Consider the following 15,750-nt stretch of genomic DNA (forward strand, 5'->3'; position numbering starts at 1 on the left):
ATTTGTATCATCAATTTCTCTCAGCCAATCAGTCATTTGTAAGTGCTGTGCTTGTTGAATGAACTTCCCTATAAGCTGAAAGTCTATATTTGTTTACTGTAAAATAGCATCGTATCTTGACAAACAATTTTTTCCCCAAAATATGTAAGTGTTGGTAACAGGCGGATTGGTCAGCTATTTAAGCCAGTAAAGGGAGCTTTACTATTCTTGGGTAGTGGAATGACTTTAGCTTCCCTCCAGGCCTGAGGGCACACTCTTTCTAGTAGGCTTAAATTAAAGACAAGGCAAATAGGAATGGCAATATCGGCCGCTATTATCCTCAATCATTTTCAATCCACGTTGTCAGACACCAGTGACATGTCATTGTTGATGCTCCAAAGCTTTTTACAATCATTCTTCATGTCATTTATCTTTGTTTCATAGTGTAGTTTCTTCTTTATATTCAGTTTAGTCAAATGATTTCTCAATTTGCAATAGGTTTGCCAATCAGTTATTCAGCCAGACCCATTTTCCATCTCTTTTGCCTCCCTCTTCATCATACCATTTTGTAATTCCTCATCAATCCACGTGGATTTACCAGTTTTTACAGTCATTTTCTTAATGGGTGCATGCTTATTAGTAACTGGGATAAGCAGTTTCAAATGTGTCAAGGGCAGCGTCTGGTTGCTCCTCATTACACACCACGGACCAACAAATATGATTTACATCAACAACATAGGAATCACTACAAAAAAATTGTATGACCTCTTATACACAATATTAGTCCCAGCCTTTGGAACGGTGGTTTTCCTAGACATGGCTACTATATTGTGATCCCTACATCTGATGGATCTGGATACTGCTTTAAAACCCATTTCTGCAGCATTAGTAAAGATATGATCAAAACTCATTGATGATTTCATTCCTCTACTGTTTGTAACTACCCTGGTAGGTTGATTGATAACCAGGTTGCAGGCACTGGTTACAGTTCAAAGCTTTCTCTTGAGTGGGCAGCCTGATCACAGCTTTCCTCCAGTATTAGTTAATTAATTAACAGTGTCTTGAGTTTAGTTTGCCTGTTCTACAGTCTTGTAAAGATAGGCGGGTTGACTGGGACAGACAATGTAACATCCATAATGTTTTATGGAAACGTTTTTGTAAAACAAGCACCTTATATCAGATCATCTTGAAACTTTCCCTCTAAATCTAACTTTCATCAAGGTTTTATATGGTCTATTGGTTTCTCTCTAAAGCTAACTTTCATCAAGGTTTTATATGGTCTATTGGTTTCTCTCTAAATCTAACTTTCATCAAGGTTTTATATGGTCTATTGGTTTCTCTTTTCATTGGCAGAATCCTTTTTCAGTGTTATGATATTCATAACATCCATATCCACCAGTCTATATTCATGTCAACTAACAGAACTCTGCTGGTTGTCCTGGTAACAGACACCAGTCCACCTTCCTGTCAACTAACAGAACTCTGCTGGTTGTCCTGGTAATCAGATACCATTGGGCAGATCTATTGTATTTGTTCAAACTAAACTACTTACTTTGATGTGTCAAATCTGATCCTTTCTTCTCTTCTCCTCCTCTCACAGTTCCACTCAGCCCCGTTGTTTTCCTGCAGTCCACCAGCAGCACAGACAACCTCTTCATACCCAGCAGTAAGGTGCTACCGGGAGAGGCACGCCACGGGGACTCCGGGAGGGAGGAAGGGCTAGCGTTGTCCTGGTAACCATAAAGAGGGGACACAGACACATATCATTATGGATGCTGATGTCACTGTTGTCATAAAGTGCCTTACAGAAATCCAGCCCCTGATAGAGCAAGCTGTATGCTAGACCAAACCAAGCTGGTCTATCGACGTCACCGCACAAAGATGCAAAAATAGACTAACCCCCATCGCGACGCCCCCCCCCCAGGGCTAACTTTCTAGCCCCTGCTAACTGCTTGCTTACTAACCCGGTCTGCTAACTGCCGGGCCCTGGTCTGCTAACTGCTAGCTTGCCTGGTCTGCTAACTGCTAGCTTGCCTGCCCGGTCTGCTAACTGCTAGCTTGCCTGCCCGTTCTGCTAACTGCTAGCTTGCCTGCCCGGTCTGCTAACTGCTAGCTTGCCTCCCCGGTCTGCTAACTGCTAGGCCTTGCTAACTGCTTGCTTGCTAACCAGGTCTGCTAACTGCTAGCTTATCTGCCCGGTCTGCTAACTGCTAGCCCTTGCTAGCCCTTGCTAACTGCTTGCTTGCTAACCAGGTCTGCTAACTGCTAGCTTGTCTGCCCGGTCTGCTAACTGCTTGCTTGCTAACCCGGTCTGCTAACTGCTAGCTTGCCTGCCCGGCCTGCTAACTGCTAACTGCTAGCCCTTGCTAACTGCTAGATTGCCCTGGTCTACTAGCTGCTAGCTTGTTTAGCTCCGGCCTACTAACGGTTAGCTTGTTAGCCTGCTAACTGTCTGAATCGCCGTGTCCCCAGCCAGCCCAACCACTTACTGGACCCATATGTTCACTAGGCTACGCATGCCTCTCTCTAATATCAATATGCCTTGTCCATTACTGTCCTGGTTAGTGATTACTGTCTTATTTCACTGTAGAGCCTCTAGCCCTGCCTTAACCAACCATGTTGTTCCACCTCCTACATATGCGATGACATCACCTGGTTTTAACATGTCTAGAGACTGTATCTCTCTCTTCATTACTCAATGCCAAGGTTTACCTCCAATGTACTCACATCCTACCTTACCTTTGTCTGTACACTATGCCTTGAATCTATGCTATCGTGCCCAGAAACCTGCTCCTTTTACTCTCTGTTCTGAACGTGCTAGACGGCCAGTTCGTATAGTCCAATTTGTAAGTCGCTCTGGATAAGAGCGTCTGCTAAATGACTTAAATGTAAATGTATAGTCTTTAGCCGTACCCTTTTCCTACTTCTCCTCTGTTCCTCTGGTGATGTGGAGGTTAATCCAGGTCCTGCAGTGCCTAGCTCCACTCCCACTCCCCAGGTCCTCTCATTTGTTGACTTCTGTAAACGTAAAAGCCTTGGTTTCATGCATGTTAACATTAGAAGCCGACTCCCTAAGTTTGTTTTACTCACTGCTTTAGCACACTCTGCCAACCCAGATGTCTTAGCCGTGTCTGAATCCTGGCTTAGGAAAACCACCAAAAACCCTGAAATCTCCATCGCTAACTATAACATTTTCCGCCAAGATAGAACTGCCAAAGGGGGCGGTGTTGCGATCTACTGCAAAGATAGAAAGTAATACAGAACTCTGCAGGCTAAGTCTGCACCCAAACGATTTGAGCTTCTACTTCTCAAAATGCATCCAGAAACAAGACTCTCACTTTTGCCGCTTGCTATAGACCTCCCTCTGCCCCCAGCTGTGCCCTCGGTACTACACTGCTCAAAAAAATAAAGGGAACACTTAAACAACACAATGTAACTCCAAGTCAATCACACTTCTGTGAAATCAAACTGTCCACTTAGGAAGCAACACTGATTGACAATACATTTCACATGCTGTTGTGCAAATGGAATAGACAACAGGTGGAAATTATAGGCATTTAGCAAGACACCCCCAATAAAGGAGTGGTTCTGCAGGTGGTAACCAGACCTGAATCCAATTGAGCACATCTAGGACATCATGTCTCGCTCCACGTTGCACCACAGACTGCCCAGGAGTTGGCGTATGCTTTAGTCCAGGTCTGGGAGGAGATCCCTCAGGAGACCATCCGCCACCTCACCAGGAGCATGCCCAGGCGTTGTAGGGAGGGCATACAGGCACGTGGAGGCCACACACACTACTGAGCCTCATTTGGACTTGTTTTAAGGACATTACATCAAAGTTGGATCAGCCTGTAGTGTGGTTCTCCACTTTAATTTTGAGTGTGACTCCAAATCCAGACCTCCATGGGTTTATAAATTTGATTTCCATTGATACATTTTGTGTGATTTTGTTGTCAGCACATTCAACTATGTAAAGAAAAAAGTATTTAATAAGAAAACTTAATTCATTCAGATCTAGGATGTGTTATTTTAGTGTTCCCTTTATTTTTTGAGCAGTGTATGTGTGAACTGATTGCTCCCCATCTATCTTCTGAGCTCGTGCTACTAGGTAACCTAAACTGGGACATGCTTTAACACCTCAGCCATCCTACAAGCTAAGCTTGATGCCCCCAATCTCACACAAATTATCTATGAACCTACCAGGTACAACCCCAAATCAGTAAACACGGGCACCCTCATAGATGTCATCCTAACTACTTCGACCTCCAAATACAACTCTGCCGTTTTCAATCAAGATCTCAGCGATCACTGCCTCATTGCCTGCATCCGTAATGGGTCTGCGACCAAACGACCTCCACTCATCACTGTCAAACGCTACCTGAAACACTTCTGCGAGCAGGCCTTTCTAATAGACCTGGCCGGGGTATCCTGGAATGACATTGATCGCATCTCGTCAGTAGATAATGCCTGGCTATTCTTTAAAAGTGCCTTCCTCACCATCTTAGCATGCCCCTCTCAAAAAATGTTGAACTAGGAATAGATATAGTCCTTGGTTCACACCAGACCTGTCTGCCCTTGACCAGCACAAAAACATCCTGTGGTGTTCTGCATTAGCATCGAATAGCCCCCGTGATATGCAACTTTTCAGGGAAGTTAGGAACCAATATACACAGGTAGCTAAGCCTGCATTTAGCCTGTAAACAGCCCATCTATCTACCTACCTCATCCCCATACTGGTATTTATTTATTTTGCTTCTTTGCACCCCAGTATCTCTACCTGCACATTCATCTTCTGCCGATCTACCATTCCAGTGTTTAATTGCTATACTGTAATTATATTCGCCACAGTGGCCTATTTATTTCCTTAACTTAGTTGCACTCACTGTATATAGACTTTTGTTTTTCTTTTGTTCTACTGTGTTATTGAATTGTTAATTGTTTACTCCATGTGTAACTCTGTGTTGTCTGTTCACACTGCTATGCTTTATCTTGGCCAGGTTGCAGTTGCAAATGAGAACTTGTTCTCAACTAGTCTACCTGGTTAAATAAAGGTGTTCTCAACTAGCCTACCTGGTTAAATAAAGGTGTTCTCAACTAGCCTACCTGGTTAAATAAAGGTGTTCTCAACTAGTCTACCTGGTTAAATAAAGGTGTTCTCAACTAGTCTACCTGGTTAAATAAAGGTGTTCTCAACTAGTCTACCTGGTTAAATAAAGGTGTTCTCAACTAGTCTACCTGGTTAAATAAAGGTGTTCTCAACTAGTCTACCTGGTTAAATAAAGGTGTTCTCAACTAGTCTACCTGGTTAAATAAAGGTGTTCTCAACTAGTCTACCTGGTTAAATAAAGGTGAAATAAAAATAAATACATTTTAAAAAGCTGTGCCAAACGGCTAGCGTTGTCCTGGCAACCATAAAGAGGGGACAGAGACACATTATGGATGCTAATGTCACTGTTGACATAAAGTGCTTTACAGAAACCCAGCCCAGACCACGAAAGAGCAAGCTGTATGCTAGATCAGACCAAGCTGTATGCTAGACCAGACCAAGCTGTATGCTAGACCAGACCAAGCTGTATGCTAGGCCAGACCAAGCTGTATGCTAGACCAGACCAAGCTGTATGCTAGACCAGACCAAAGCTGTACCATCTGGTGTTCAGATCTGGAGAGACTCTCCTCTGCCTCGTCAGCATCAGGATGTTGTTGAGGCTTCCCAGAGGATCCACGATAGTCATGTCTCTCTCCTGTGTGAACGAGAACATCAAACAGATGGTAAACTTATGACCATCTACTGCAATCACAGAGTCTTACAAGAGGCATGAATATGTATTAAAAAAGTGCCTATAATGGCAACTTTCCTCATGATTTCCTAAAATATTGTTTGTGTTGCAAATGTAAAAGGGTCTTTCCACAAAAAAGGGTGTCTTTTGCATCCCTTTGACAATTTAAGTAGAAATTATGCACCAATGTTGAATTCTGAAAAGCCTGTTAGATGAAGTGCACTTTAAATGTGGACTACATGGATATTTCAATAAATCTAATAGAAAAGTCACAAAAATATATGTACAAATGACCGATAGCACCTTTAACAATTCATTGAGTAGTGAACAACATATTAAATTGTAGAACTTCATTAGCATGCCCCTTTCAAACCACACATTAGTTCAATAAATGCATATTTAGTGCCCGTTTTTAAGTCAGTGCTCACTGGTCTTACTCGAATTTTCAGCCTCATCCTTTTTCACTCCCAAAACGTCTTCCTCCTCCACTTTAATTGAGATAGCCTCCTCTTCCTCTTTTACTCCAAAAGGTTCTTCCTCTTCTTTCAAAATTACGGCATCTTCCTCCTTTTTGATTCTGAAAGCTTCTACATCCTCCTCTTCCACAACCTCTTTCCCATATTCCTCTTTCACTGTAATATCATCCTCTTCTTCTTTCAATGTGATAGACTCCTCTTCCTCCCTTTTCATCCTGAAAGCTTCTTCCTCTCCTTTCACCAGAGCTTCTTTCTCCGTCGAGATTAGTGAGCTCATGTTCCGGGCGATTAGCCTAGTGCAATATCAATTTACCACATTAGCTAATTTAACAAGCAATCTACGTTTCAATGAACGAGTAGATATGTACACAGAATTGTGTTTAAAACACTAAGAGTAATATACACAAGATTTGTCTTAAACGCTTCAATATTTCAGTTTAATGTTCGCTAGCAAACCACCACGTTGGTTGAATAAGAAGCCTTTGTCGCTGTTGAAGAAGCCTCCAGTTCCGTCCACTAGATTGCAAGAAGCGTCACCTGAAATACTCATATCGCCATCTGCTGACTGGAGTGGGTAACGCAGTTTGGAATAAATAAATAAAAAACACATAATGGTGCCCAAAATCAAGGAAAATGGTGCCCAAAATCAAGGAAAACTTCTCGCCCAGTTGCATACATAACATGGACAGATACGGCTCTACCTGTGTAGAGCACATGCCCCTTTGCCCTTCCAGTCTCTAAAGTGCTCTGGTATAATTTGTATTCATTTTTTGTCATAGTTATTCTGAACCATCTGCCTGAAATTGTCGTTAAATTTGCCTATGTGATTTGTATTTTCCTTTTTTGAAGATGAAACAGCCAGGAAATGCCCCTGTCTGAGTGCAGTCTACCACTATGTGTAGCTGTTAGCGATGATGCTAATGACAACCATCTTCTGGTTGATGGAAAAGCCAGATTAAACAGCCAGGAAATGCCCCTGTCTGAGTGCAGTCTACCACTATGTGTAGCTGTTAGCGATGATGCTAATGACAACCATCTTCTGGTTGATGGAAAAACCAGATTAAACAGCCAGGAAATGCCCCTGTCTGAGTGCAGTCTACCACTATGTGTAGCTTTTAGCGATGATGCTAATGACAACCATCTTCTGGTTGATGGAAAAACCAGATTAAACAGCCAGGAAATGCCCCTGTCTGAGTGCAGTCTACCACTATGTGTAGCTGTTAGCGATGATGCTAATGACAACCATCTTCTAGTTGATGGAAAAGCCAGATTAAACAGCCAGGAAATGCCCCTGTCTGAGTGCAGTCTACCACTATGTGTAGCTGTTAGCGATGATGCTAATGACAACCATCTTCTGGTTGATGGAAAAGCCAGATTAAACAGCCAGGAAATGCCCCTGTCTGAGTGCAGTCTACCACTATGTGTAGCTGTTAGCGATGATGCTAATGACAACCATCTTCTAGTTGATGGAAAAGCCAGATTAAACAGCCAGGAAATGCCCCTGTCTGAGTGCAGTCTACCACTATGTGTAGCTGTTAGCGATGATGCTAATGACAACCATCTTCTGGTTGATGGAAAAGCCAGATTAAACAGCCAGGAAATGCCCCTGTCTGAGTGCAGTCTACCACTATGTGTAGCTGTTAGCGATGATGCTAATGACAACCATCTTCTGGTTGATGGAAAAGCCAGATTAAACAGACAGAAATGCCCCTGTCTGAGTGCAGTCTACCACTATGTGTAGCTGTTAGCGATGATGCTAATGACAACCATCTTCTGGTTGATGGAAAAGCCAGATTAAACAGCCAGGAAATGCCCCTGTCTGAGTGCAGTCTACCACTATGTGTAGCTGTTAGCGATGATGCTAATGACAACCATTTTCTGGTTGATGGAAAAGCCAGATTAAACAGCCAGGAAATGCCCTGTCTGAGTGCAGTCTACCACTATGTGTAGCTGTTAGCGATGATGCTAATGACAACCATTTTCTGGTTGATGGAAAAGCCAGATTAAACAGCCAGGAAATGCCCCTGTCTGAGTGCAGTTTACCACTATGTGTAGCTGTTAGCGAGGATGCTAATGATCCACTATGTGTAGCTGTTAGCGATGATGCTAATGATCCACTATGTGTAGCTGTTAGCGATGATGCTAATGATCCACTATGTGTAGCTGTTAGCGATGATGCTAATGACAACCATCTTCTGGTTGATGGAAAAGCTTTCCCACAAACCGTGTCATTTAAATGTTAGCTACAAAGTAGTCTATGCCTCCCAGGCAGAATGATATCATGAATATTAGTATCAATCCAGTTGTGATTTGTTCAGCAGACTCTGCAATCACATGTGTGCTACAGAGACACCACTAACCAAGCAAGGCTCTTGTGTGCTACAGAGACACCACTTACCAAGCAAGGCTCTTGTGTGCTACAGAGACACTACAAACCAAGCAAGGCTCTTGTGTGCTACAGAGACACCACTTACCAAGCAAGGCTCTTGTGTGCTACAGAGACACCACTTACCAAGCAAGGCTCTTGTGTGCTACAGAGACACTACAAACCAAGCAAGGCTCTTGTGTGCTACAGAGACACCACTTACCAAGCAAGGCTCTTGTGTGCTACAGAGACACTACAAACCAAGCAAGGCTCTTGTGTGCTACAGAGACACCACTTACCAAGCAAGGCTCTTGTGTGCTACAGAGACACTACAAACCAAGCAAGGCTCTTGTGTGCTACAGAGACACTACAAACCAAGCAAGGCTCTTGTGTGCTACAGAGACACTACAAACCAAGCAAGGCTCTTGTGTGCTACAGAGACACCACTTACCAAGCAAGGCTCTTGTGTGCTACAGAGACACTACAAACCAAGCAAGGCTCTTGTGTGCTACAGAGACACTACAAACCAAGCAAGGCTCTTGCTGGGGTCACTTGAATTAAAGGGTATCTACACACAAAAATGAACATTTCTTAGATTTTTCTCAGACTTCAAAAGTGGTCTCCTGATGTGGTTTAAGTGTTGTTGTGAACTTAGAAACATCCAATGTTGTTGTTATTGTATTAACAGTGTGATTTAGAGAGCGAAAACCAGACAAACAGGGACAAGTCAGAAACCCAAATGGAGAAAATGGAATTAGGTTAAAAAAAAAAATTAGATAGAGATGTTATAGAGCCCTAAATATTCTATACATTTTCTCTCATTACTGGATTGTCTAGAGATAGTGTAGAGTAACAGCTGCATCCTGAAGTGACCTTTAACCTTTTTGAAATCGGACACGATTAACAAGAAGTTAAGCTTTAATTTGGTGTACTGCACTTGTGAATGTATAAAAGTTAAATAATCCCAAAAATATTTTTGAATTTCGCGCTCTGCCATTTCAGCGGATGTTGTCTAGGGGTTCCTGGCCTAAATGAATTTCATGCTCTGCCAATTCAGCAGATGTTGTCTAGGGGTTCCTGGCCTAAATGAATTTCACGCTCTGCCATTTCAGCAGATGTTGTCTAGGGGTTCCTGGCCTAAATGAATTTCATGCTCTGCCATTTCAGCGGATGTTGTCTAGGGGTTCCTGGCCTAAATGAATTTCACGCTCTGCCATTTCAGCGCATGTTGTCTAGGGGTTCCTAGCCTAAATGAATTTCACGCTCTGCCATTTCAGCGGATGTTGTCTAGGGGTTCCTAGCCTAAATGAATTTCACGCTCTGCCATTTCAGCGGATGTTGTCTAGGGGTTCCTAGCCTAAATGAATTTCACGCTCTGCCATTTCAGCGGATGTTGTCTAGGGGTTCCTAGCCTAAATGAATTTCATGCTCTGCCATTTCAGCGGATGTTGTCTAGGGGTTCCGAGCCTTAAGAAGTTTTAACATTTAACATTTAAGTCATTTAGCAGACGCTCTTATCCAGAGCGACTTACAAATTGGTGCGTTCACCTTATGACATCCAGTGGAACAGCCACTTTACAATAGTGCATCTAAATCTTTTAAGGGGGTGAGAAGGATTACTTTATCCTATCCTTGTAACGATCTGAGTGTAGTGGGTGAGGAGTCAAGCGCAGGAAGCAGAGAGTTCAGGTGAGTGCCATTTTAATGCACCGACAAAACGGCGAACATAAGCCAACCCACACGAACAACCACGGCGTAATGAACAAACAGGAGGACTAAACGGTCCTGGGAAAACCCACAAAATGGGAAACACAAAAACCCATAGACGTGCACACAAGTACACTAAAACAGATGGTCACAATAATTAATCCCGCACAAGGAACTCTGCGGGCCGGCTGACTAATAAAGCCTACTACCTAATTCACAACAGGTGCACTCAATCAACACATAAGGAGGGGGAGGAAATAATCAGTAGTAGCTAGTAGGCCGGCGACGACGACAGCCGAGCGCCACCCGAACGGGAAGGGGAGTGTCCTTCGGTCGGAGTCGTGACAATCCTAGGTATTCCTTAAAGAGGTGGGGTTTCAGGTGTCTCCGGAAGGTGGTGATTGACTCCGCTGTCCTGGCGTCGTGAGGGAGTTTGTTCCACCATTGGGGGGCCAGAGCAGCGAACAGTTTTGACTGGGCTGAGCGGTCTAGAAGTTTTAAGGAGAAGTTTATCTTTAAACGCTTAAACGTTTCAGTTTTATGTTCGATAGCAAACCACCGCGTTGGTTGAATCAGAAGCCTTTTGTCCCGTCCACGAGATTATACATCACACAAGAAGCATCACCTGATAGGCTCACATCGCCATCTGCTGATTGGGGTAACAAACTCTCTCATTATGTCACAAGCTGTCAGGCTCCCAGAGGCAGGGCAATAAAAGGCCCCAGCTCACTCAACTGCCCCTCCCCTCTCCAACAGCCATCAACCTAGAACATCCTGAAGACAGAATATCTAAAAGATAATCTGGGAATCCTTTCTTCCTCATGGGAGCTTTTCATAAGTGAGGTGAATATTCAATGTGATGTTTGTACAGTGCATTCGGAAAGTATTCAGACCCCTTGACTTTTTCCACATTTTGTTAAGTTACAGCCTTATTTTAAAATGGATTTTAAATAATGACATATTCCAAACTGGTTCTCTATCAGCAATCTACACAATACCCCAATATGAGAAAGCAAAAACAGGTTTTTAGAAAATGTAGCTAATTTATTAAAAGATGAAAAGCAGAAATACCTTATTTACATAACAGTAAGTATTCAGACCCCTTTCTATGAGACTGTCAGACCAAAAACCAAGCCATGAGGTAGAAGAAATAGCCCTCAGAGCTTCGAGACAGGATTACGTTGAGGCACAAATCTTGGGAAGGGTACCAAAACACTTCTGCAGCATTAAAGGACCCCAAGAACACACTGTAGTGAAGAAGGCGCAAACAGAGCCTCTTCAACATCAGGAGGCAGAAGAAATGTGGCTTGCTGTCACGAATCCGCGAAGATGGTGCCTCTTCCTGTTCGGGCGGCGCTCGGCGGTCGTCGTCGCCCGGCCTACTAGCTGCCATCGATTCCCTTTTTTTTGTTTCTGTTAGTTTGGTCTGATTGGTAACACCTATTTTGAGTTTAGTTTTGTTTGTGGGATATTTAAGGGCACTAGGCCCGCCGGCTATTGTGTGGGCTTGTTTCTCTGTTCGTTTTGTGGTTATTTTCTGTATTTCTCCAGACTGTTTGTGTCCTGTTTTTTGGGCCGGTCATTGTATGCGCCTGGTGTTTTGACCTACTTTTCTCCGGAATAAACACAGTGTTCTTCTGGCACAGCCAGAAGAGGACTGGCCACCCCACATATGCTCTCTCTAATTCTCTCTTTTTTTCTCTCTCTCTGAGGACCTGAGCCCTAGGACCATGCCCCAGGACTACCTGACATGATGACTCCTTACTGTCCCCAGTCCACCTGACCGTGCTGCTGCTCCAGTTTCAACTGTTCTGCCTTATTATTATTTCGACCATGCTGGTCATTTATGAACATTTGAACATCTTGGCCATGTTCTGTTATAATCTCCACCCGGCACAGCCAGAAGAGGACTGGCCACCCCACATAGCCTGGTTCCTCTCTAGGTTTCTTCCTAGGTTTTGGCCTTTCTAGGGAGTTTTTCCTAGCCACCGTGCTTCTACACCTGCATTGCTTGCTGTTTGGGGTTTTAGGCTGGGTTTCTGTACAGCACTTTGAGATATCAGCTGATGTACGAAGGGCTATATAAAAAAAAATGATTTGATTTGATTTTGATTTGTTCCTTTACCCTTTGCTCTCTGCGCCTGACTCCGCACCCACTACTGAAGTCACACAGTTTTACAGATGCACAATGAAAGCATCATGTCCTGTATTACAATACAAGCCATAGAAAGTCAGTTGTTTCAGTTTAATCCACCAGAAAAGACAGAACAAATAATACTACAAAAATTCTGGTTAAACTCAAATATACTAATTGGTTAAAAAAATAAAAAAATAATTGAATACATAAAAAAGGTTTCATCTTTGTAAATTATATCATAAATAGGACTGGTGGAGTTGTCACACATGCAGCTAACAAAAACATATGAAAATGTCTGCACTACCCAAAATTACAACCAACTAACTGCAGCATTACCACAAAAAAAATTGAATTTGAATTATTATACAAAATTATTGCAACCAATACAATGTTATATATATGGGGGATACAATGAACCTCTCTGCAGATTTAGCTGCGAAGAGACAGAATCATTAGATCATGTGTTTTAGTACTGTAATTATGTAGCTTGTTTTTGGTCGCATGTCAAGGAATGGCAACATTTACCTGGAGCTAACTCTGCAGACAGCACTACTGGGGGATTTGAAAAGTCATAGACAATTGATCAATAATATAATAATACTTTTAGCAAACATGTTTATTTTTAATTTACTATCTGCAGCAACTATGAGAATATAAAGGTCAAGAACTTTTGTGAAACATCACAGTTAAAAATATATGGCAAATAGAAATCAAACGGGGTGGTCTTCAGAGATAGATGGGAGAGGTTTAGGGTAACTGAAGGATAGGACTGGATGGTCTTCAGAGATAGATGGGAGAGGTTTAGGGTAACTGAAGGATAGGACTGGATGGTCTTCAGAGATAGATGGGAGAGGTGTAGGGTAACTGAAGGATAGGACTGGATGGTCTTCAGAGATAGATGGGAGAGGTTTAGGGTAACTGAACGATAGGACTGGATGGTCTTCAGAGATAGATGGGAGAGGTTTAGGGTAACTGAAGGATAGGACTGGATGGTCTTCAGAGCTAGATGGGAGAGGTTTAGGGTAACTGAAGGATAGGACTGGATGGTCTTCAGAGATAGATGGGAGAGGTTTAGGGTAACTGAAGGATAGGACTGGATGGTCTTCAGAGATAGATGGGAGAGGTTTAGGGTAACTGAAGGATAGGACTGGATGGTCTTCAGAGATAGATGGGAGAGGTTTAGGGTAACTGAACGATAGGACTGGATGGTCTTCAGAGATAAATGGGAGAGGTTTAGGGTAACTGAAGGATAGGACTGGATGGTCTTCAGAGATAGATGGGAGAGGTTTAGGGTAACTGAAGGATAGGACTGGATGGTCTTCAGAGATAGATGGGAGAGGTTTAGGGTAACTGAAGATAGGACTGGATGGTCTTCAGAGATAGATGGGAGAGGTTTAGGGTAACTGAAGGATAGGACTGGATGGTCTTCAGGGATGGGAGGTTTAGGGTAACTGAAGGATAGGACTGGATGGTCTTCAGAGATAGATGGGAGAGGTTTAGGGTAACTGAAGGATAGGACTGGATGGTCTTCAGAGATAGATGGGAGAGGTTTAGGGTAACTGAAGGATAGGACTGGATGGTCTTCAGAGATAGATGGGAGAGGTTTAGGGTAACTGAAGGATAGGACTGGATGGTCTTCAGAGATAGATGGGAGAGGTTTAGGGTAACTGAAGGATAGGACTGGATGGTCTTCAGAGATAGATGGGAGAGGTTTAGGGTAACTGAAGGATAGGACTGGATGGTCTTCAGAGATAGATGGGAGAGGTTTAGAGAGGTTTAGGGCTGAAGGATAGGACTGGATGGTCTTCAGAGATAGATGGGAGAGGTTTAGGGTAACTGAAGGATAGGACTGGATGGTCTTCAGAGATAGATGGGAGAGGTTTAGGGTAAACTGAAGGATAGGACTGGGTGGTCTTCAGAGATAGATGGGAGAGGTTTAGGGTAACTGAAGGATAGGACTGGATGGTCTTCAGAGATAGATGGGAGAGGTTTAGGGTAACTGAAGGATAGGACTGGATGGTCTTCAGAGATAGATGGGAGAGGTTTAGGGTAACTGAACGATAGGACTGGATGGTCTTCAGAGATAGATGGGAGAGGTTTAGGGTAACTGAAGGATAGGACTGGATGGTCTTCAGAGATAGATGGGAGAGGTTTAGGGTAACTGAAGGATAGGACTGGATGGTCTTCAGAGATAGATGGGAGAGGTTTAGGGTAACTGAAGGATAGGACTGGATGGTCTTCAGAGATAGATGGGAGAGGTTTAGGGTAACTGAAGGATAGGACTGGATGGTCTTCAGAGATAGATGGGAGAGGTTTAGGGTAACTGAAGGATAGGACTGGATGGTCTTCAGAGATAGATGGGAGAGGTTTTAACTGAAGGTAGGAATGGTCTGAAGAATAGGACTGGATGGTCTTCAGAGATAGATGGGAGAGGTTTAGGGTAACTGAAGGATAGGACTGGATGGTCTTCAGAGATAGATGGGAGAGGTTTAGGGTAACTGAAGGATAGGACTGGATGGTCTTCAGAGATAGATGGGAGAGGTTTAGGGTAACTGAAGGATAGGACTGGATGGTCTTCAGAGATAGATGGGAGAGGTTTAGGGTAACTGAAGGATAGGACTGGATGGTCTTCAGAGATAGATGGGAGAGGTTTAGGGTAACTGAAAGATAGGACTGGATGGTCTTCAGAGATAGATGGGAGAGGTTTAGGGTAACTGAAGGATAGGACTGGATGGTCTTCAGAGATAGATGGGAGGGGTTTAGGGTAACTGAAGGATAGGACTGGGTGGTCTTCAGAGATAGATGGGAGAGGTTTAGGGTAACTGAAGGATAGGACTGGATGGTCTTCAGAGATAGAGGGGAGAGGTTTAGGGTAACTGAAGGATAGGACTGGGTGGTCTTCAGAGATAGATGGGAGAGGTTTAGGGTAACTGAAGGATAGGACTGGGTGGTCTTCAGAGATAGAGGGGAGAGGTTTAGGGTAACTGTAGGATAGGACTGGATGGTCTTCAGAGATAGATGGGAGAGGTTTAGGGTAACTGTAGGATAGGACTGGATGGTCTTCAGAGATAGATGGGAGAGGTGTAGGGTAACTGAAGGATAGGACTGGATGGTCTTTAGAGATAGATGGGAGAGGTTTAGGGTAACTGAAGGATAGGACTGGATGGTCTTCAGAGATAGATGGGAGAGGTTTAGGGTAACTGAAGGATAGGACTGGATGGTCTTCAGAGATAGATGGGAGAGGTTTAGGGTAACTGAAGGATAGGATTAAAAACAAACTAAATATAACTATTGTATAATACACTGTGT

The 15,750-nt window shown here is 43.3% G+C and overlaps 1 protein-coding gene across 1 annotated transcript in view; it reads right to left on the minus strand.

The window, feature by feature from the left end:
* Positions 1-15,750, minus strand: part of LOC135570938 (zinc finger protein 135-like) — a 33,215-nt gene that overhangs the window by 7,261 nt on the left and 10,204 nt on the right. The window contains exons 3-5 of the mRNA XM_065016757.1: positions 6,194-6,535; positions 5,623-5,720; positions 1,532-1,709 (exon numbers count right to left, since the gene is read on the minus strand). Coding sequence (XP_064872829.1) covers positions 1,532-1,709; positions 5,623-5,720; positions 6,194-6,535 — 618 coding nt within the window. The remainder of the gene's footprint in view (positions 1-1,531; positions 1,710-5,622; positions 5,721-6,193; positions 6,536-15,750) is intronic.

Source organism: Oncorhynchus nerka, unplaced genomic scaffold (assembly GCF_034236695.1).
Source record: "Oncorhynchus nerka isolate Pitt River unplaced genomic scaffold, Oner_Uvic_2.0 unplaced_scaffold_889, whole genome shotgun sequence".
NCBI lineage: Eukaryota > Metazoa > Chordata > Actinopteri > Salmoniformes > Salmonidae > Oncorhynchus > Oncorhynchus nerka.